Raw genomic sequence first — 22,949 nt, 5'->3', positions numbered from 1 at the left:
GATCCACTTCCCCCTCCCCAAGAAGTGGGGGGGGGGGAGAAGGAGGGCCGCAGCCCCCTCCCCCGCCTCTCGCTTCCTCGAGCGCCGAGCGGAAATTAACCCCTCCCCGCTCGGGCTGACCTGGGGACGTGGGCGGGGCCTCGTCTCCGTCCCCCCCCTCCCCGCAACTCCAAGGCGGCCTTCCAAAACCTAGCACCCCGAACTAAGTTCCTAGACCCAAACCCGGCGCGTGGACAGCTGCTCCTGGCATCTCGGGTGGAGCGGGCGCAGGCGGCGCCACCTGTCCGCTCCTGGCGTGGGGAGGGCGAGGGGACTCTCGGGTGTCCACCCGGTCACTCCCTTCTGAAGCCAACCCCCTTTGGTGCGCTGGCTCTGGGTGAAGCGACCACCGCTCAGCGTTCTCTCCCACCCTGCTGGCCCTTCGGGGGTGATCTGGAGCCGGGTCGCGGGCTTCCCCCCAAGAACGCTGGAGTGTTGTCATCCAGCAGCTGGACTGGGTGCGAGCCAGCTTTCCTCCAGCGGGGATCCCGAAACACGATTTGCTGCGGGTCCCTCGTTCCCAGGCGCTGTCCCCCGCCTCCCCCCCGTGTTTTCAGCTTCCTGGTCCCGCGCAACCAGGGTCCCCTGGATCTGGACCCGGGAGGCTCGGGAAGTCTCGTGGGGGTGTGGCGGGGAAGACAGTGACCCCCTACTTAGAAATGTGGAGGGAAAGCGTCTTTCCTTTTCAATAACCGGTTCTTGCGACCCCCTCCTGAAGACCCCAGAGTCCTCGGCTTCTCTTTGTCTGTCTCGGCCGTCCCCCGCCTGTCAGTTGCTAGCAGTTTACCGGGGTGGGGTGGGCAACCCAGTCTCCACGAAACGAATAATAAAAAAAAAAAATGACCGTACATTTTACTCCTAAGGATTGGGGAGATTTGGGTCGCCGCCGCCCTCCCCCCACCCCGCCCCAGTGCAGGTCACAGTGGCAAGATGGGTGGGGGCGGGGCGCCGCCTTAGGGGCCAGGTTCTTGCAAAGGGGGAGGGGGCGAGGAGAGCTTCGGGGACTCGGTCTCCACCTTCCTGGTTTACCCCTGGGGTGCGCCGAGTGCCCCCCAAGACAAGAGACTGTCGGGTTGGTCCAGGTTGGAGGGCCAAGGGGCCCGGTGGCGTCGGGGGTCTTTCCCTGCAGGGTGGGTGGGGGCTGTCACCACGTGGCTTCGCCTTTTTTTTTTTTTTTTTTTTTCCGCTCCATTTTTTTTTTTTTTTTTTTCAAGTCGATTTTATTTAGAGGCGGCGCCAGGGCGGCCGCGGAGAAACGTGACACACCAGCCCGCTCGCAGGGGTTTCGGACCGAAGGGAAGGAGCCGCGCCGCGTCGTCCGCCTCCCTGTGCTCCGCAGGCACTTCTCCCGGGCTAACCCGAACTCTCCCGTGACCTCCGTGTGTCTTCAGGCCGCCCACCCGCCCGGAGCTCCGGACAACTTCAGGGGTGGGGTGCGGAGAAAGTTTGCAGCGCCTGCCGCCCGCCTCCACGCCTCTCGGCCTAGGAGGCTCTCCGCCCGCGCTCGCCCGTTCGGCCTTGCCCGGGACCGCGTCCTGCCCCGCCACCGCCACCATGAACAAGCTTTACATCGGCAACCTCAACGAGAGCGTGACCCCCGCAGACTTGGAGAAAGTATTTGCGGAGCACAAGATCTCCTACAGCGGCCAGTTCTTGGTCAAATCCGGCTACGCCTTCGTGGACTGCCCCGACGAGCACTGGGCGATGAAGGCCATCGAAACTTTCTCGGGTAAGAGCGCGGCCACCTCCCCGGAAAAAAAAAAAAAGCACGCGCGCACACACACACACACACACACACACACAACGAAATTCCGAACAACGGAGACCTGCAGCTCTTCTTCCCTTGCCCGCCAACTCTTCCCGGGCCCGCGGGGCTCGGCCTCGGTCCCAGTCGTCCACCGATCTCCCTCGACGCCCCCTCCCCACGCAGAAGTCGCCGGGATTTCCTTACCCCTTCCCCCAGCCCGGGGCGCTCGTGGATCCTTGCCCCCCCCCACCGACGGGGCGGGAGCCCCCGTTGGCAACTGGTGGGGTGGGGGTGGGTCTCGGGCACCGGGGTCCGGGTCTAGGCGTGGTTTCCCCGCCGCCCCCCACCCGCTCCGCCGAAAGGCCCCCCTGGTGGAGCACCCCCACGCCCATGCTCTCCGTCCTAGGCCTTTTTGCAGGAGCGGTGTTCCCGCACCTCGGGGCTTCCCGCTCTTCCTGGGGACTAGCCCTGCGACAGGACGCGGGAGGAAGGGGCTCCCGCCTCCCGCCCAAGGCCTGGGGCTTGAGCCATTTTGATTTGAAAGTGGGGCGTGAGCCGGGTGGCGCGGCGGCGCCGGGTCGCCATGCTGCTTCCCGAGACGCCCAGGCTGGGCCGAGAGGGGCGCGCGCGCGGCTGCCGCGAGGGACCCTCCCCACCCGCGCCGCGCCCCCCGGGGCCCTCCGCTGGCCCTCCGGCCCCGACAGGTGACGCCTTGTCGCCGAAGCTCTCCTCAGTGGCCCGGCAGGAAAATAAAAGTTTGAATACTCTCCTCCCACCCACCCCACTTGGACTACGCCGGTGCTCCTTTCCCCCGGCTCTTTCCTCCTCCTCCTGGGAGTCGCTGGAGCAAGCGCGCTCACACAAACGCTCTCCCACCTTTCCTAAACCTGGCTCCCGGAGCAGGCTCTTCAACCAGCCCACGTGATTAGTGGAAATGAAACGAAAAATTTGAAAAAAACAACGAAATGACGGCTTCTGCCATGCCTGGAGCAACCTTTCCCCGCACGGGCTTCGGCAGCTGGTGCCTGGGTTGCCCAGGAACTCTTGAATTCAGCTAATGCCCCTTACCCACCCTCCCTCCCCACCCCCACTCCTGAGCCCTCATTCTTCTTTTTTTTAATCTTCAGGGAAAGTAGAACTACAAGGAAAACGCCTAGAGATTGAACACTCGGTCCCCAAAAAACAAAGGTAGGAAAAGCGCTCATTTGGGGGAGGAATATTAAGAGGGTCCCTAGCGTCTCCAGTGGAACAAACCCATGACTGGCCTTTCCACCCCCAACTCCGGATGTTGGGGGCTGGGAGAGAAGATTGGCCAAGATATTGTATTGGGTGTTTTACAGCTTAAAAAAAAAAAAAAACTCAACAACTTGGGACTGGAGTGGGCCAAAAGATGTTACTTGAAGAGATAAAAGAGAAAGAATCAATAGTGTAGAAGCCCTGTGGAGTTAATTCAGAGTATGGGACCATTTTTTTTTAAGGGAATCTTAATACGGAGAGTTCACACTCATGGCGGGGGTGATTTCTTCAACTTCCTGCTAGCCTCCTTTTTTCCCTCTCATCCACATCATAACTTTAAAGTGGATTTAAGGGAGTCCTTTTGCTATTAGGGGTAAAATAATGAGCAGCCTACCCCCATTAGAATCTCCTTATGCTGTGTTAATTTCTGTTACAGGCATGGATTTTGTTGCCCCCCTCACCCCCAGCCCCTTACATCTTATATTGCCCCTTCAACTGGATTTTCAAAGAATATGCTTTGGTTGTACTATCCCTTTCCAACCCCCCTACCCCCACTCCTTCAGCCCATTGTTACACGGGACCATCTGGGGTGAGAGCTTTGTGCTCAGGCTGTGAGCTAGGGCTCTTTGGAGGGTCTAGAACTCCGGGGATGAATGGGTGTGTGTGTGTGTGTGTGTGTGTGTGTGTGTGTGTGTGTGTGTGTGTTTTCTCATGTGAGTTCCTTTTACCCTGTATTCCGTCTTTTCCAGCAAAACGGGGTATCTCCATCTTGCCCCCCCTAAAATTCGGGGTGCGTTTTCCAGTCTGCCTTGAATTCTGAAGTGTTTGGTTGAACTCTGGCTGTAGAGCGTAAGGGCAGTGTTTCTCCCATCAGACTTTTTGAACATGTTGACAGTGCAGGTTTCTTTCCTGTCTTAGTCGGAAGCATCCCTCAGTGCATTTTTTATCCCCTCGACCCCTTTTCAACCGGAAACTTCCTGTATTTCTGAACAGTTTTTGGCCCTTCCTAGGTGGAAAGGTGTAGGAGGGGTATTTTTAAAATAATCCAGGAAGTTTAGCTGGAGGTTAAACTCTTATGTGGTTTGGCTTTAGATTTTTAAGTAACTGAATTAATGTATCTATAGATGATCAATATGGCCTGTGTCTATGTTTATAGAGTATGTGATTTGTTTTCAAATTCTGGAGAAATTTATTGGAAAGGTGATTAGAATTAGGAGCAGAGCACTAAAATTGGAAGGAAGGAGAGTCTTTAAAAAATTTTGGGAGGTGAAAATAACATAATTGAGTTAAATTCTTTGAAGATTATGCATATTTAAATCCAAAGCTGCATTGGTGGGAAATCTAATAACTGGAATTCTGAAAAATGTGATAATCCACCCCCCCCTTGAGAGCGGTTTAAAATTTAAAACCGAAGAAGGGAAAAGAGAAAGAAATAGTAAAATGTGGTGAAATGGAACTCAAAACATTTATATTTTAATTTTCATGGTGCCCTGTATTTGTGGATCTTTCTCTTCAAGCCATCTGCCTGCTTATGGCATTCCTATGTAGGTTCCTTGTTCCCTCCAAAATTCATTACTAAGGGCTCTTGTGAGGGGGAATGGAAAGAAGGTCTGTGAGAAGATGGTTCTTTAAAACAAAATTTCCCTTTTCATGTGCATATTCAAGTCCATCTTTTGTGTGTTCTCCCCTTTACTGAAATAGTTTTTGAACCAAACATTGAGGCAGTTGTAATTTTTTATTTTAACCCTTCTGGGTAGGGGTGTGGGAAGAGGCTATTTCTAGCATGAACCGATTTTTGAAGTCTTGGGGTTGAAAACAAGTTTGTTGCCAGTGTGCTCTGTTTCGTGTTCTTGGGAAACGGCTTGTGGTGGTGCTTGTGTATGAGCACGCCACTTCAGTTGAGTTGGTTGCTGGCTTTTTCAGTCTCTTGAGACACAGAAGAGAGTTTAGAACATTTAAGCAAAATGAACACCTGTAGAAATGTTTTTTTCTATGTGTATTGTGTTTTCAGTGTTTAAAATTGAACTCTTGATACACTCAAGTGCAAATGAATTATGACTTAAAAGTATTCCTGTATTTTGTTGTTCCTTTGAATATATTTGATAAATATGATTTATACCTCTCAAAAACCCAATTAGTCCTAGCATCATATTTAAGCTGAAAACAGCAAATTTGAATTTTAAATATGAGAGACATTAAATTTCACTATTATCTTCCCCCAGCTCTCTCAGCCAGTGCTGGGAATTTGGTTGGCAGTTTTGTTCTATAATTTATATCTAGTCACTGGTGTGTATTGGTACAAAGGAGAAGGACTCAACGCATTTTAAAAAGTTATGCAGCATTTGTGTTTAGATGTGTCTTCTAGGAGACTTAAGAAAAATTGAGGCAAGGAAGGAGCTGCCTGCCATCTTAGACTTTCTTAGGGAGGGAAATGATTTGATTTACTTTGGAAGAGAATGAAACTTTTCTTACACCTACCCCTGAGGCCTTTTTCTAGGAGAGTGTCCTAAACCTTGCATTTTACTTGTCAACTGCTATCATCAAAATAAAATGTTGCCCTTAACACATGAAAGATATTTTTCCCCCAGGTGATTCCAACTTTGATCTCTTTGGGCTGGTTGATAGTAGTTCTTTTCCTTTAAATTGACTTAAAATGAAGTGGGTTAATACTTTCTCCTAAATTTCCAATGATTAAAATGAAAACTAGGTCTCTTTTCCAGGGGTGAAAAACTCTGAAAAGAGAATGTATTCCAGTTTGATTCCTATTTTATATAAATTTAATTTTCTGGAGTCAGCACCTTAAAAATCTGTGAAGGGTTGTTTTGTATATGACAGGAAATATTTTCAACTTACTTAAAATGAACTGTAGAAACCTTGAATAATTGAATCACTAAATCTTTTTAAAACATGTTAGAAACTACCTTCAGAAATAAGTTTGCATTTAATCAGAAAGCAAACAGCACACAGTTTGGAGCTAGAGGCTGAAAGTGGAAAGGAAGAAGGTTGAAAGATGGCAGCCTGGGCTTTTAAAGCACTTACATGTAAGCCGTCGGGGGTGGGGGGTGGGATAGAGGGTGGTGGTGGCACACAGCTTTAGTTGGGAGCCAAAGGCAGGACTATCTGTGTGAGTTCAAGACTAGCCTGGTCTACAGAGCAAGTTCTAGGACAGCCAGGGCTGCACAGAGAAATCCTGTCTTGGGAAACAAAACAAAGCAACAAAAAGTTTATAATAGGAAGAATATATAACTTTTAGTAAGAAGGATGTTAGGCTGCATATTTTTAAGTGGAAAAATGGTTGTCTTTGTTTTCTTTAGTATTTGGAGGAAATGTAGATACAAAGTTCATTCCCTCCGTTTGAGATTTCACTTAGAAATGGATTTTACAAATTCATAAATTTCCTTTATTGCTAGAAAAAAGCCATAGTTTCTTAATCTGGTGGTTCATACTGTCCCTTGAAAGCATTGTGAATTTCTTAGCCCTGAGTTCTCTGGAATTTTACTCTGATGGTTTCTCAGATGCAGAGTGTTTAGTAAAGAAGGGAAGATTTGGGATTCCCATCACCAACTTCAGAGTGACTGTATTCCAGTTGTCTGGGTTTGATGACATGGGTTTTGGTGCTCTCAATGTTTTGGGGGTGAAATATATAATCGCAATTGGAAGGCTCTTGATTCAAGGGTGTCTACCTTTCAGAATTACCTTAATAGATCATTTGAATCTAATTCACGTGGGTGGCTGCTTTTAAGACATGGGAGGTTTTTGGTGTTTTTATTTGTTTTGTTTTAATGTATAACAGTCAGTTGACAAAGATATCATTTGAGACAGGCTAGTGAAAAACACTTAAAAATATTTTATTAAAACCTTACATTTGAGCCCAGTGGTAGTGGTGCAGGCCTTTAATCCCAGTAATCCCCTCAGAGAAAATCCCTGCAGAGGCAGTGGATTTTTGAGTTCGAGGCCAGCCTGGTCTAAGACAGTCAGGGCTATTAAACAGAAAAACCCTCTCTTGAAAAATCAAACAAAAGCCAATCAACCAACCAACCAAACAAACAAAAACAACAAACCCAAACCTTGCATTTGAACTGGGAGTAGTGGTACACACGTTTAATCTTAGCACTCTGGAGGTAGAGACAGATCTCGGTGAGTTTGAGGCCCGCCTGGTCTACATAGTGAGTTTTAGGACAGCCAGGGATGTGTAGAGAGACTATCTCAAAAACAAACAAAAAAATCCTCGCATCTGGCTTGGTTAAGTGAAAAGGGGCAGACTAGCAGGTGTTTGTGTTTTGAGACTGGGTTGGTCTCATTGTGTATCCCAGGCTAGCCCCAGCCTAATGTTAATCCTCCTGCCTCAGAGAGCCTCCAGAGTTCTGTGATTACAGGTGTGATTACAGCCACTGGACCTGGCTGGCTATTTGAACTTTAGAGATTTCATGTTGAAGAAAGATGTTTTTGGTGCATACCTTGGTTTGTGTGTGGAAGGTGGTAGGGATAGTGTCATAAGATAAAAATAAACCTAAGGCGATTGAGGAAGTGACATTCCCCATCTGTTAAAATTTAAATTGTCTTGTCTGTCCCCATCTCTTCAAAGATTCTAAACTGGGGTGTTGTTTTAGAAAGCACAACTTTGATTTGAGGAGAGTGTTAAGGACTGAAGGGAGAGGTAGTCTGAGAGGGTTGAGGTCGTAGAGACTGGGGAATTGGATGTCCACCTCACTTTGAAAGAAGAGCCACTGGTGGCTCGGCTCGTAGTCACCCTCTGTCACCAGGTTAAGAAGACAGATGCAGTCAGCACGAGGCAAGGCTAATTTTGTTTTGCCCTCTTGAGTTTTTGGACTTCCCGTTTTCAGAAACAGGGTGGGGTGGGAGAGGAGAGAGCTGAGCGCTGGAGGCTCTTCCTGGACATTCCTGTCTGACCTTCCCACCGTGACCTTCCCGGCCTTCACGCTGGCACCCAATCCTCTCCTGAGCTGCACTTCCGTTCCCAGGGTCCTCAAGACCCTGGATCAGGACTTCGTTCCTGGTACCTAGATTCCAGCTGTTTCCTAGAAGAGCTCTGTGGGGCCCACTCCCTGTCAGACCTTCCCGGCCTAAGGCCAAAAGAGGGGCCATGTGAAGTGAGAGGACAGAGAAGCCTGTATTTGGCATTTACGTTACCCCTACCCAGACACCACTGCCACTGGCTGTTCCAGGCATAGAACTCCGATCTAAACTGTCAGTTTATGTAGTCTGTAATCTTTACTGAAACAGTCACCCAGTAATAGTAATGAGAGGGGCTGTAGCTTGTTTTTCTCTTTCTTTTAAATGTATAAAGATAGGGCTGGGGAGATGGTTCAGCTCAGTTAAAGACAACCAAAAATAAAGTATAAACAGGTCTTACAGCTGACCCCTGGGGAGGCTTTGGCTGGGGTCTTATTCCCTGTCGGAAGGAAACATGCTGCCATCCATTTCCACTGCCCTTTTTTAAACATCTCTCAAAAACAAGGGGGCTGGAGAGATGGCTCAGTGATTGGGAGCACTGGCTGGTCTTGCAGAGGACCTGAGTTCAATTCCCAGCACCCACATGGCGGCTCACAACTGTGACTCCAGTTCCAGGAGCTCTGACACCCTCACACAGACATGCATGCAGGCAAAACAACCAAAACAAAACAGAGAAACCCAACATGTGCTTAAGTAGATGTCCATTTGGTTATTGATCATTGATTTGGTTAGAAATGGTCCTATAAGATAAAACACAGGGCAGATTACCAGCAGGAAGATGTTCAGTTCAGTCCGAATTCTTCATAGAGGCAAATCGGTCCTTTTAGTGCTGATATTTATTGCTGATATTTATAGCTTTATAAGACCCAGATTTTTGTTATTGTTGTTTGTTTGTTTACCTTTGCAGTGCAGTAAGTTTGGAATAAATATGACAGGAACAAGCTTTTTTTTTTCAAAACACAAGCCACTGAAATCAAACGTGTTTTTGTTACAGATAAATCATGAGGTTTTTCCAAAGTAGGTCTGGCCCTCATAATTTTAATACAGTTAGAGAAAAATCTGATTGCAGCACACTAACCAAACATCAGAAGTGCAGTCCTGTTGTAGAAGTTGACCACCAGCCGCAGAGCGGGCCATTAGGCAACTGTTTTAGATGAAAAAATACCAAGTAAACAGCTGGATGGCTAAAAAGAACTGATTGGATCACCCAGATATTTTCAGTTCCCCGGGGTAGTCTTATGCAATTGGTATTTTGGGGCTGGAAGGCACAGAAGACATAGTGATAGGGGCTGATGGGGAATTTTTGTTGAGTTTGGGGAAGGCCATTTGGAAATTTTTCTCTGGAGGTGGCAAGTGCCAAGTGTTTTCTCTGTCTTTAATGTTTGTGTGTTCTGTGCATTCTAGTTTATATTTCTTTTTCTTTCTTTTTTTGAGCTGAGGATCGAACCCAGGGCCTTGCTTTTTTTTTTAACCACTGAGCTAAATCCCCAACCCTAGTTTATATTTCTTTAGCAAAAGAAATATCTTCATTAGAATTAATTTCAGGTTAAGTCTGAAATGGAAATATTCGGTATGAGCAAAATCTGAGTGAATAGTTTGAACAGAGTTTGATTTTTGTTTTGTTTTTTCGAGACAGGGTTTCTCTGTGTAGCTTTGCACCTTTCCTGGAGCTCACTTGGTAGCCCAGGCTGGCCTTGAACTCACAGAGATCTGCCTGGCTCTGCCTCCCGAGTGCTGGGATTAAAGGCGAGTGCCACCACCGCCCGGCTGAACAGTTTGAATCTTTAAGAGGAAAACTTAGAAATTATTTGCTTCCTCCTTCAAGGCCCCCAAGCCAGCTTTCTCTGTGTAGTTTTGGAGGCTGTCCTGGAACTCTCTGTAAACCAGGCTGACCTCGAACTCACAGAGATCCGCCTGCCTCTGCCTCCGAGCGCTGGGATTAAAGGTGTCCGCCACCACTGCCTGGCTTATTTGCTTTTGAGATCGGCCTCACCATGTAACTTGGGTGGCTTAAGATTTATTTTTTAAATTTTATGTGTTTGAGTGGTTTGCCTGCATGTATATGTGTGCACCATGTAGATGCTTGGTGCTCACTAGGTCCGAAGAGGGAGTTAGATCCCCTGGAACTGGAGTTATAGGTGACTGGCAAACAACGTGTAGGTGCTGGGAATTGATTTGGGTCCTGTGGAAGAGCAGCCGCTGCTTTGTCCACAGTCATCTCTCTAGCACCCAGGAACGCTTTTTCAAAAGTTGCATTCCTAGGGACCCAGTGCCGTCTGTCTGTCCAACTTGGGCACCAATGTCCTCTTTTGGCTTCCACAACCACGCGCGCACGTGCACACACACACACACAGAGTGTGAAAAGCCTTAAAATAAATCTTTTAAAAAGTTGTCTTAGCCCAGAGGCAGGAGGATCTCTGAGTTTGAGGCCAGCCTGGTCCACAGAGTGAATTCTAGGACAGCCAGGGCTACACAGAAAAAAAAAAAAACCCTGTCTTGAACCAAAACAAAAAAGTTGGTTTTAAGGTGGGCACACACCTTTAATCCTAGCACGCTGGAGGCCAGGGTTGGGGTTGAGGTGGGGGGGTGCCTTTGAGTTCAAGGCCAGCCTAGTCTTTTCAAAAAAGGGGGGAAAAAGTTGATTTTATTAAGGTTGTTTATGGAGTAGTCTTTTAGGGGGTTGAGCTTTTGGCTTTTCAAGACAGAGATCGGTCTGCCTCTGCCCTCTGAGTGCTGGGATTAAAGGTGTGAGCCATCAGGCCAGGCTCAAGTTTTGCTTTTTGAGACAAGATCTCTCTAGGTAGCCCTGGCTGTCCTGGAACTCCCTTGTATAGGCTAAGCTGGCCTAGAACACCTGTAGATACTCTGCCTCAAGAGTGCTGGTATTAAAGGTGTGGTCTTATATCAGGAGAGGGAGGAAGCATTCCCAGGCCAGAGTCTTGATCCAGCGGAGCTTCTCTGTGCACTTTCTGTAAATGGGCCGGAGGAGAGAGCTTCCTCACCGAAGAACGGTGGGGAAAGCAGAGACTCCCAGGTTCTCTGACTGTGAAGTGTGCCAAGAGTAGTAATATGTAGCAGCTCACACTGTCAGCACTATTTATTATATTATTAGACCGCCTTAGCATTATTGCTTTGCTCTAGACCTGGGCTTGGCTGCTGCCACTCACCCTGGCAGGCCTGTGCCGTTGAGCTGTGCTTGCTCCAGAATTGGAATGGATGAGTTCGAAAACACATCTATGAAAGGTTTTGTTTTAGGACTGTTTATCTAAGACATTAGATTAGGTGTTTCAGTATGCTTGCATACTTTTGTTTGTCATTGTTTGATTGTTTTGGTTTGCTGTTGAGACTGGGTCTTTCTGTGTCACCCAGTCTGGCCTAGAACTACTAACTCGCTATGCTCCTTGGCATGTATTGTACTGGTGCCGTACTGTGGGCTCGGTGTAGGGTGCCTTCAAAATGCTCAGCTGTGGACAGCCTTCCAGAGAGCCCACTTTACGGACTCCTAGACTTGGAGGGATGCACCTGGGCAAGTGTGGGGCCCAGGAGAAATGGGTTATTTAATACATTTCCTTTGATGTCCTGACCGGGTCCAGGCGCCTCTCAGTAATTTCACTGTTGAGGTTACTGTCAAAGATGTGTGTTGGAGAGGGAACCACTTGTCGCCAGACGAAGAAAATCCCGACAGGGAAAAGCAGCTTTTCTTACCTGATGGCAGATAATAGAGATGTTGGTTTTTATATTCTGCTTTTATTAAGCTCATAAAATAAGCTTTTAGAAATCTCGATCCCTGAGTCGCTCGAGATGTTCCTTCTTCCTTTGCCTCACGTTCTCTCCCTGGTTTCCTGCTCTGCAGATGGTCCTGCAAAATCCACTCAAAACTCATTTTCCTGGTCACTTTCTCCTTTTGGTCCTTGTTCCAAGTGCACATGTCATACCTTGGGTGCACATGTCCACCGCCTGAGGTGGGAAACTTCTCTCTGGATTGGGTATGGGAAAGGCTGGATGTGGTTTCTGGCCCTTTAACAGGGGTTGACTTTAATCAGTTACTGTAAAGGCTTTGCAATTTGTTAATGCAGAGTGCTATGTGTCACAGTTGGGATGGCTTTGGGCTCATCAACTTCTCATTACACCCTCCAGAGAGGAGGAGAAAATGGGGGGAGAGAGGAGCTGAGATGGGACTGTTGGAGAAGGGACTTGGAGATGTCAGCTCAGGGTCTCAAGGACTCAGTGCTTGGCTGGAGAGGTCCGTCTGTCATAGAGCCCAGCATCATATGGCAAAGATGGCTGTTCAGAGAGCTGGCTTTCCTGGAGCCTGTGTGCCCTGAGCAAGGGCTGACAGCACTAGACTGTTGAGTGGGGTGGCCAGAGGTTGTTGTTTGTTTGTGGGGACTCCCATCCCTGTATTTCTCCTGGGGGTGGAACCCCAGCCTTGCTGAATGCCTGGCACACACACTACCAATGAGAACACCCCTAGCCTGGGGTTTACTCTTTTTAAAATATGATTTATTCTTATGTGTATGGTGTTTTTTTTTTTTCTTTAAAAAATATTTTTAAATGATGTGTGTTGGGGGATGTGCACATGGGGTGCAGGTGTTTAAAGAGGCCTGAGGCATCTGATTTCCCTGAGTTACAGGTGGTTGTGATCCACCTGACATTGGGTGCTGGGAATCAAAGTCAGGTCCTCTGGATACATGCTCTTAAACAGTGAGCCATCTCTCCAGCCCCTGAGTCCTAGAAGAGCAGCCAGTGCTCTTAACCACTGAACCACTCCCACCCCCCAATACTCTTGAGTGTTTTCCTCTTGATTAAGTTATTCCATGTGAAAACAATAAAAACAGCTGGCACGCCGGGCGGTGGTGGCACATACCTTTAATCCCAGCACTCGGGAGGCAGAGGCAGGCGGATCTCTTGAGTTCTAGGCTAGCCTGGTCTACAGAGTGAGATCCAGGACAGGCACCAAAACTATGCAGAGAAACCCTGTCTCGAAAAACCAAAAACCAAACCAAACACACAAAAACAAAAAAGCACAGCTGGCACACACCCATGATCCCAATTCTGGGGAGGCAGAGGCGGGGGAATCACTAAGTTTGAGGCCATCCTTATCTACACACTGAGTTACAGGCCAGCTAGGACTGCACAGTGAGAGTACCTTAAAAAGGAAATGCTTCGGAGGGATTCTTGCTGAAAAGGAGCTCTGTGTGGAGGTGGAATGTTCTTCAGGAGCCCTATGCCTGTCTGAGCTGATCAGGCCCCACTTCTAACCCTTGCTGGCCCTTGAATGAGTAGCTTCCTTGGCTTCCTAACAAGAGGAACGCTACCTGTCTAGTTCCAAAGTGCCTTTGCTTCCTTTTTTTTTTTCCAAGAGAAAAAAAATTCCACACTGTCAGCAGCATTTGCCTGGGGGTGTGAAATTCTATTTGCCAATCAGCCACTGGCTATTAAAAATTGTAAAATATATAGCAGATAAGTGTGAGACAATATTTGGCAACCTAGCACTGACTTTTGTGATAGTTTGCATATCGTTGCAGGACCTGGTACTTGTATACATTCACCCATTCCTGCTTATCCTTTGAATCTACTATTTATGGAATGTCAGTCACTTCCTCTGCTAGATACCTGAAGTAAAACAAGGAAAAGGCCAGGCCACGCTTTGGTGTCTCCTGCTCGCCCATCCTCCCCTTTCTTTGCGATGAGGTGGTCTTTCGTTGTTGCTGTGCACCTTCTTTCCTGCATGTTTTTTTTTATTTATTGGGTTTTATTTAGCAGAACCGGAGCTCCTCGGCGGGCAAAGGGATGAGAGAGAGAGGCAGACAGACAGACAGACAGAGACAGAGAGAAATAGAGAGAGAAAGAGAGGGAGCCTCCACAAAGGTTCTTTCTATTAACCAGAGGAAGAATGCCACCTACCTGCCCTCTGGCGGTTTCCCTTTAGATCTGGAAAGCTGTGGGACTGGCCGGGGATTATACACTCAGATGGTGAGGTGGTACATTAACTCATAACTCAAGAGCTTGAACAGAGGAGGAGGAGGCGGGTGGGCAGCTAAACTGGATTTTGGAGTACAGGCAAGATAAAAAATGAAGTGGATTAAGGAGGGTTGGTGGGCTGGCAGGGAGTTGGCATTTAGTGGTGAGTTCAGGTGGGTAGACTTGTTACTGCTCTCAGTGAGCCTTGGAGAATTATGGGAGGATCAAGGATCAAAAACTGTCCTCCTACAACTGGAGGGGGCTTATGTTGAGTAGCTAACTTAGTTCCATGCTGTTCTCTAAAGAACTACAAAGGAGCCCCATGTGGGGGTTCACACCTGTAATTCTAGCACTTGGAAGCCAGGATGGGAGGGAGATTGCCCTGAATTCAAAGTCAGCCTGGGTTCCTGATGAGACCCTATTTCAACACACAGAAGAACTACAAAGACAAGTTCTTGCCACCGCATCCAACTGAAAAAAAAAACAACAAAAAACCGAAGCTCCAGCTGTTATGTGAGAGCCCCAGAGCCCAGGGACTGCCTTCAGCAGGGTGCTTGGTTTTTAAAGGCCACCATTCGTGTCCAAAGCTGAGCTCTCCCCCCCCCCCCCAGGCTGGATCTTTTCCTGAGCTTTATTGGAGTAGCTTAAGCTTCGCAAAGAAATACACCCGGCCTGCATTTGTCTCTGCTTTTGAGTCTCCTCCTTTCCCAGGCTGAAAGAAAGAAAGACGGTGGGTCCGGGCCGGCCGGCCATCTTCCCTCGTGTGGGCAGTAAGTTAGGAATAGGGGTTCTGCAGTGGGATCTAGGGTCATCATTTTCTTCTGGACCTGTAGTCTCCTCACCCCGTTCTCTCCTTCTCTAGAAACTTGATGAATCTGGGTGGAAGTGCTGCAGATCTTCCAACCACCGTCGGTTGACTGCTTCCCAGTTGTTGCTTGGTGGGTGGGGGTGGGGAGAGCAGGAGCTTGGGGTCAGGGCAGAGAATGAAATGTCTTCCTCCTGCTTCCCCTCCCTGCAGATAGGGACGAAGCGGTGACCTTTGGATGCCAACTGAATCGTCATTCTTACACGTTGCCTTCTAGGGAGAAAGAGCCCAATTAACTTGGTTTTCTGGAAAGCAGGAACAAGCTTTATGTGGTCCTGGCCGTTGCCTCTTTGGGCTGGTCCATCTGAACCTCATTTACCACCTGGGCAGTGTTCTCAGTCTCCTGCTGGTCGAGAAGCCCACAGCAGCCTCGTGTTCCAGGTTCATGGACAGACTCGAGGTACCACGCAAAGCTGCCTTTCTGAAGCTGCACATTACCAGACGACCGATGACACCCCCAAGGGACTGGCGAGTCCGGTCGTTTCACCCCCTAACACCCGACTTCGTTATGGGAGGACTTTTCAGTTAGAACTTTGCCGTCGAGCCTTGGCCTCCCCTAAGTGGCGTGTCCCGGTTCCGTCCCACTCCCAGATCCCACGTCTGCCTTGTCTGTGCAAGGCCGCCGCAGCCGGGTCCCTGCCCTGCGCAGCCGGGACGCCGTCCCCGAGGAGTGCCGCCTCCAGGGCCATTTTCTCCTCCCCAGCCTCTTCCCGGCTCCCTGCCCCCTCCCCGTCCCCCCTTAAATGTTTGCAGGCCGGTTCTCAGGCGGGAAGCCCCCTCCCCCACAGGACCACCGCAGTCACGGCCCCGACCACGGGGAGGTCGGGTCTGGATTTACTAAAGAACCCCGGAGGGGGAGCCTGCCCCGCGCCGGCTGCCTAGCCGGCCGATGGGGTCGGGTTTCGGCCGGTGGCTCTGCAGAGAGGGAGAGGAGAGAGACAAAGGGCAAAGTCCCGGTCCCCACCCCCCCCCCCCCCCCCCCCCCCCCACCCCCGGCCGCCCCTCCCCTCCCCCTCCCCGGGGCCCTGCGCGGGCGACCGCCGGGGCCCCTGCGCTCGGGACCGGCTGCGCGTCCGCCTCGGGTACCCAGGGCGCCTCGCTGCGGACATCGTCTAAGACGGTGGCCGAGGGGCTGGGGCGCATCCCGGCCCCCTCCTCCCTCCGCAGCGTTGCAGCAGCGGCCCACCCAGGGGCTGGGGTGGGAGAGCGCGCTGGCCTTCTTCCCCGGGGAGAGGTGCGGGGCTGGGGGAAGGGGCGCCCCGTGGGGCGCAGGCCGGGCCTCTCAGCTGCTCGGGCCTTCTCAATTGCGCGGCCTGCAGGGCTCCCCTCCTCCCCCAGCTGCTGCCACCCTCCCCCACCTCAGCTGCCGCCGCCCTTCCCAGGCGCGGCCTCCTCGCTGGCCCTGACTGCTCGGCTTCCCAACCCGACTTGGCAAAAGCCCGTGTGCAAGGCCTACTAGGCCCTCGGAGCTGTTGAAGACCCGCCTTTCTTCCAGGGCAGGGTGGCCCAGAGCCATTTTGGAAAGCGCTGGTGGTCCTGCCTCTCAGTCGCCCCTGAACTTGGTTGGGGGAGAGGGCCCTTCGGAGGGCAGGCCATCCATTCCCCCACCCCATTCCAGGGCAGGAATGGTGGAGGAGACTCGGTCTGAGAACTTTGGCACCTAGGATACACTCTTCACGAACTCACCCTCCAACAGGTATTTGTTGACAGTCGGCGAGGACACACCAGAGTCCTGTTTTACTGATCAAATAAGTTGTTTTTTTTCATCCTAAGGATTTTCAGCATTATGCTAATCCTTTTTCACTGGGCAAGGTTGTGAGTTGCCTGATTTCTTTTGAGGTTGGCCTGCTTTCTTTGCTTCTTAGAACTCCACCTCAGAGTCTTTACCTTGAGCTCGACTCCATTTGCCTCCATCCTGGGCAGAGACTCCTCTTTCCAAAGTTCCCCACACTGACTTCCGATGTTTTCTCCCCAGGCCGCCCTCTCGGGCTTCCCAGTGCTAGATAGACCATTTGGCTCCTGAAGAAATGATACAAATACGCTGGGCGTCAGTGGAGGTCTCTCAGAGCATATTAACTCTTCCCCAGTGCCTTGGGAAGACCAAGAAACTCTTGCCCCTGAGAGCCTGGAGAGGGTGAGAGCTTGCTCCTAGGGAATGGCTCTGTACCCACACAATACAGGAGGTTCTGAGTGTGGGCAAACTCGTTCTGTGTGTACTTTAAGCTTTAGTAAAGGTTCCATCCTCACGTCGTACCCCCACCCCCCACCCCGGTTCCTCCTGCTCCCCTTTCTCCACTGTTTAGTTCCACTTGGCCAGACCCCTGCAGTTAAAAAGTAAGATGCTACCCAAAGCCCGGGGTGGGGGGTGGGGGCAGCAGTTGGTTCAGGAGGACCTGGAATTTGCCTGGAGAAAGATCAGCTGTCCAGAGCTTCTGTTTTGGCTTTCTCTGGGGCTACCCAGATGAGTAAGGGGTGAGGATTTAAAAAAAAAAAAAACAACAACAAAAAAAAACCCTGTGGGCTTTCTTGTCAACCCATTTATTCCCAAGTGAGCGGGTTACTTGGATGCTGAGGTGCTTGTGCGCTTGCTCCCTCCCTCCCTCCTTCCCGTTAGCACCTCCTCCTCATCTATACTTTACTTCTTTGCCTGCTCTAAATCTAGCTAGTACTTTGTAAGGGAAGAACTGGCGGCGGCGACTACCCTTTGGCCTCTGTAACAGATCTCTGACAGCCATCCAGCCGTATTATAGGGTAGTTAGCTGTTCTGCAAATGAAATCTGGTGCCCAAATTAGAGCCGCATGCAGTAAAAGCCAGTTGGCAAGCATTTATCCATACAGAATATGGGCATTTTTCCTGCGCTTACCGCCAGACTCTTAATGGCTTCTGTATGCTAACACTTCCCTTTGAACAAGCAGCACCGATTGGTGAAATCAGCACAGACCAGCCTGGAGAGCTGAGTTCAGTCCTAGCCCTAAGTTGGCTTGTTCTGCCCTGTCTGAACCCTGATTTGGGTGTCTTGAGTTGAGGGGACAGCTCTGAAATACGAATCTGATTTTCCGTACCTGGAACTTCTTGGTAACAAGAGGTGTACAATAAATAACATGTCCTGTAAGAAGCCCGGTGATGCCCTCAATCCCCAGTTTGGCATTACATACAGGTAAAGACCTTTCCGGAGGAGAGGAAATCAGGGGTAGGCCTAGATAAGGAGCGTCTTGCAGAAGGCTTTTCCTTTTCGTATCTCTAGCATTAGTTGAGGAATCAGGACACACGTGGGACAGTGTGTGTGCCGTATACATTTAAAGTTCAAAGGCTTTTGCTGCCAAGCTTGATGACCTGAGTTTGAACCCCAGGACCCACATCCTGAAGGAGAGAACCAAACCTATTTGAACATGTTAACCGGCGTCTACGCATGTTGTGGCAGGCACACCTCATACCCCAAACACACACAAAACAAGCTAAATTTTTAAAAAATATTTAAAAGGCAGCTAGTACACAGCTACCTTCCATTGATGACTGTACCTTCTTGGTGCACACCCACACGCACTTTCCCCGGGGTGTTGGGGGTGGAGGGTGGTGATGGCATCTGTCTTGGTTCCAGACCTTGGTTACTTTTTCGGCCTGAGTCCTAACCTGCAGCTAGCTATTCAATAGAGTGCCCACCGGCCGCCCGTCTCGTCTGGCTGCCCTGCCTCTGGATCTTCCTGGCACGAAGCCCTGGGCATGGAGCCAGTTCCTTCTCCCTTCCTGGCACTGCCCCCTTTCTCAGCTACTGCCCTGCCTGAAGCGTGCCAGGCCGGCCCCCTTCAGAAGTTTTCTGGAGTTCCCACTCCAACCCATTTTGGTACCCACCTCTCCCATTTTGTATGTGGTTAAGAAGGATGGGAAGGAAGTATTGACAGTCTTGTGGTGGTCTGGAAGATGAAGACCATCTTAGAAGAGGCTGTGATGAGCATTGTTTCTTATCTGGAAAGGGTCCAGCTTTGGCTCCTGGGTCAGTCCTTTAGGGTGCTTTTGTTGGGGAAAAACAAAACAAAACAAAACAGCAGAATTACCTGCCTAGTAGACAACCTGTCACCCAACCAGCATTAGCTGCTCCCTCCTTTCCACACCAACAAGCTGGCCTGGCCACCACTGGACTGGAAACTCCATCACGGTCTGCTCAGCACAGTGGGACAGTGTCCAGCCCCACGGTGTGGCCATGAAAGCCAGAGCCACTCGAGGAACTACACAAACCATTAGTGTATGTAGTCACACGTGGAAGTGGAAGTTTTGAATTACAGTCTCCACACTAAAGAAAGGTTAGGTGAGCGGGTGATGGCACCTGCCTGTGATTCTGTAATCCCAGCACTCTGGAGGCTGAAATAAGAATATTGAGAGTTTGGGCCGGCTGAGGCCCCATCCGGATTGGTGTGTAATTAATATTAAGAATTACGCCGGGCGGTGGTGGTGCACGCCTTTAATCTCAGCACTCAGGAGGCAGAGCCAGGCAGATCTCTGAGTTTGAGGCCAGCCTGGTCTACAGAGCGAGATTCAGGACAGGCACCAAAACTACACAGAAACCCTGTCTCAAAAAAAGGGGGGGGGGGAAGAAAAGAAATTCCATATTTATGTGTAGCTGAAGTTTTTCTCTGTCCTGGCCTGCTGGCAGGTGCTCAGACCCAAGCAAACACACAGAGACTTATATTACTTATAGACTGTATGGCCGTGGCAGGCTTCTTGCTATCTAGTTCTTATATCTTTAATTAACCCACTTCTATTCATCTATACCTTGACACGTGGCTCGTGGCTTCCCGGTATGTTGCTTCTCATCACAGCGCCTGGCACATCTCCTGCTTCAGCCTTCTACTTCCCAGAATTCTCTCTGCTTGTCCCGCCTATACCATACTTCCTGCCTGGCTACTGGTCAATCAGTGTTTTGTTTATCAATCAATCATAGTAACACATTTTCACAGCATACAGAAAGACATCCACAGCATTTATGCACAATATTTTGTGTCCTTTTGTTTTTGAAAGGACTTGAACAAGTAGCCCAAGCCTGGCCTGGAATTTAAATTACTGTGCCTCAGCCTCCCCAGTGCTGAAGTTCTAAGTTTGCACCAGTTCACTTACTTGTTTTTGGGGGGGCAGGGGGAAGGGTAGATTTAAGACAAGGTCTCATGTAGTCCAGGCTGGCCTCAAACTCGTGAGCCTCCTGCTAGGATTATAGGGGTGGGCCACCACACAGCTCTTAGATATTTTTGACCAAATGTATCAGAAGATTGTTGCTGGGCAGTGATGGCACTCACTTTTAATCTTAGCACTCAGGAGGCAGAGGCAGGGGATCTCTGAGTTTGAGGCTAGCCAGGGCTACACAGAAAAACTGTCTCACAAAAACAAAAATGTGCACTGTTTGTGCAACATCCATGTCAAATGGTGCACAACTGACTGCCCCTCCAGGGTGTCCAACACCCTCTTCTGGAGTCTGAGGACGCACACACACAATTAAAAACAAATATATTCTTTAAAAAATTGGACAGTAACCAGGATTTATATATTATATAAACCCTTGTAATAAAATCAAGATTCAGTTCTTCATTTGCTCTTGGTCATATTGTTGGTCCTCAGAGGTCTCGAATTAGTGGCTTCCCCAACACACTAGAGCTGCCAAAATAGCCTCTGGAATTAGAAGGCTCCAGCAGTTGGGCTCTTTCCAGAAATGTAGGAGTTGTGGAATCCCCCCCCCCCCTCTGTCTCTCTGTGTGTGTGTGTGTGTGTGTGTGTCTATTTTCTCTTCCTTTGCTTGAGACCAGCTGGCCCAAGGGATTCCCCATAGTCCCACCTTGTGTTAAGAGTGGTTGGATTACACATGCATCCGAGCCCCAGTAGAGCTTTCTGCTGATGAATCAGAATTCAGTACCTATGCTTCAATAGAGTATGGCATGTGTCTACAGATTTGAGGTAGGGTGGCTTTGTAGGATCTCACTATGTAGACCAGGCTGGCCTGAACTCAGATCCACCTGCCTCTCTCTTGAGTGTTGGGATTAAATGCATGGCTCTGGTTTTTTAAAATTAATTAATTATGTATGTATGTATGTGAGTATTCTGCCTGCATGGATATATGTGAATCACATACATGTATGCCTGATGCCCGCAGAGGTCAAAAGAAAGTGTCAGAGGCTCTGAAACTAGGGTCACAGATGATGTGAGCCACCAGCCATGGGATCCAGACCTAGGGCCACTGCTCTTAATTGCTGAGCTGTCTTCAGCCAGGCCTAGCTATTTTGATGCACCCCAGTTACAGCAGCAAACCCACCCCTAGTCTGGCATTTATTTTATGAAGTGCCGCACGTAGAATGATGGAACCCAAGGCTTCAGCACACTAGGCAAGCATCCTGTCAGTGAACTCCACCGCCAGCTCCCTGACTATCTTCTCATTGCCTGGGGCAGCCTTCTCTCACTTTGAGAGAGACCCTGCAGGCTTCACTGACAAGTTAGACTTCATTTAACTCAAGTTTGGTGTGTGGATGTGTGTGAAGGTCTTATCTTTGGGTTCTTGCATGCATTCAAAGTTTTCATTAACCCCTGAAGTCTTGAAATTCTACATACTGTATTTTTTTTGGTGGGATGTTCTTACCTTTTATCACATTCCTGAAAAGAAAAAGAAAAGCTAATACTGAGCTTCTTAGATAATTAATGTACAGAAATTCCTGTATTTAAGAAAGTTGCCTATAGGTAGATGGGGTGATCCCCGTCTGGGGACTCTAGATACTTGAGATAACCAATCTACTGTTTAAGCCCCCAGATGTGAGAAGTGGTCCCCAGAGAGTTGAAGGTTGACTGGAGACCACAGGTGGAGGAGAGCTTGGGGTGGGGTGAAACGTGAAGATGCTGGTTGAATCCTGTTTTCCAGGAGATGGAAATTCTGGGGCCTCTGCAGATTGTTTGGGATTCCAAAGAAATGCTGCTGCCACCTGGTCCCTTTCCATTCAGCTTTTCCTGTCTTGAATCAGGCCTGAACTTTCATTGATTGCAGGGGGCACCTTTCACTCTGGGTGTGGGGGTGAAGGGACACTTTGGCTGAAAGTAAGACCTTTATAGCTGGGTCTGGGGAGATGGCTCAGCAGTTAAGACCACTGACTACTCATCCTGAGGACTCAGATTCAGTTCCCAGCATCCACATGGCTGCTTACAAGGTATCTGAGAACCCCCTTCTGGTCTCGGCACCGCACACATGTGCACTTACCTGCAGGCTTATACACATAACATGAACTCTGCAGTTCATATATCCTTAAGAATAACAAGCAGAATATAGTGACTCAGAACTGTCAGTGAGGCTGATGTAGGGGGATTGCTCAGGTTAGAGGCTAGCCTGGGCTACAGAGTTAAGACTCACATAAAAAAAAAAATGGGGATGGGATATGACCTGGAGTATAGCTCAGTAAGTACTCGCCTAGAATCCATAAACATAAAGCAAACGAATCTCTGGATTTGAGGCCAGCCTGGTCTACAGAGTGAGTTCCAGGACAGCCAGAACTACACAGAGAAACCCTTCCTCAAAACCAGAAAACAAAAACAAGCAAGCAAGCAAAAAAACCACACACAAACAACATGGAAATCCGTCAGTTTTGGTTCAACTCCTGGCTTTGGCTTTAGTGGTTATGTGGACAAGACATTCATTAAGCCTCTTAACCTCAGGGCCCTGGTTGTGAAGCAAAGCCAATGGTGGCCTGTGCAGTGGGAGGGTATAAGATGGATCCTAGCAGGCATCTAAGGCTCAGCACCCCCAACCCCAAGCCCAGGTGTACACACTATGTAATGGATGTCCTGGTACATCCGTCTTTCTGCTTCCCTGAATCTCCCTGACCTGCCCCTCTTGACTGGTCCTCACCCCCACCCCCACCCCACTAGGTTGGCAGTGCATTGGTCCGTAGTTGAGTTTTCCTAATTACCATATATCTGTTGAGCTGCCCTCCAGGACTGGATCCCTGACTGGGTCAGAACAGGCAGAGGACAAGAAAGCTACAGGCTGTTGGCACTTAGGATGTAGGCACCAGCGTTTTGGCTGGTGTAACCATTGCCTTTAATGGCCATTGCTGGCTGTTCATACAGGTTTAGCTGCTAGAGGATTGGGGCAGTTACTGGGT

General features: G+C 49.4%; 1 protein-coding gene across 3 annotated transcripts in view; it reads left to right on the top strand.

The window, feature by feature from the left end:
- Positions 1-1,593: 1,593 nt before the first annotated feature.
- Igf2bp1 (insulin like growth factor 2 mRNA binding protein 1) overlaps positions 1,594-22,949 on the top strand; it is a 40,634-nt gene continuing 19,278 nt past the window's right edge. For all 3 annotated transcript variants that reach the window (XM_036197468.1, XM_036197467.1, XM_036197466.1), the window contains exons 1-2: positions 1,594-1,768; positions 2,914-2,974. In XM_036197468.1, the coding sequence (XP_036053361.1) occupies positions 1,594-1,768; positions 2,914-2,974 (236 nt within the window). The remainder of the gene's footprint in view (positions 1,769-2,913; positions 2,975-22,949) is intronic.

This window comes from Onychomys torridus, chromosome 8, assembly GCF_903995425.1.
Source record: "Onychomys torridus chromosome 8, mOncTor1.1, whole genome shotgun sequence".
NCBI lineage: Eukaryota > Metazoa > Chordata > Mammalia > Rodentia > Cricetidae > Onychomys > Onychomys torridus.
Note: the sequence above shows the minus strand (reverse complement) of the source record. Positions and strands in the feature narration are given on the sequence as shown.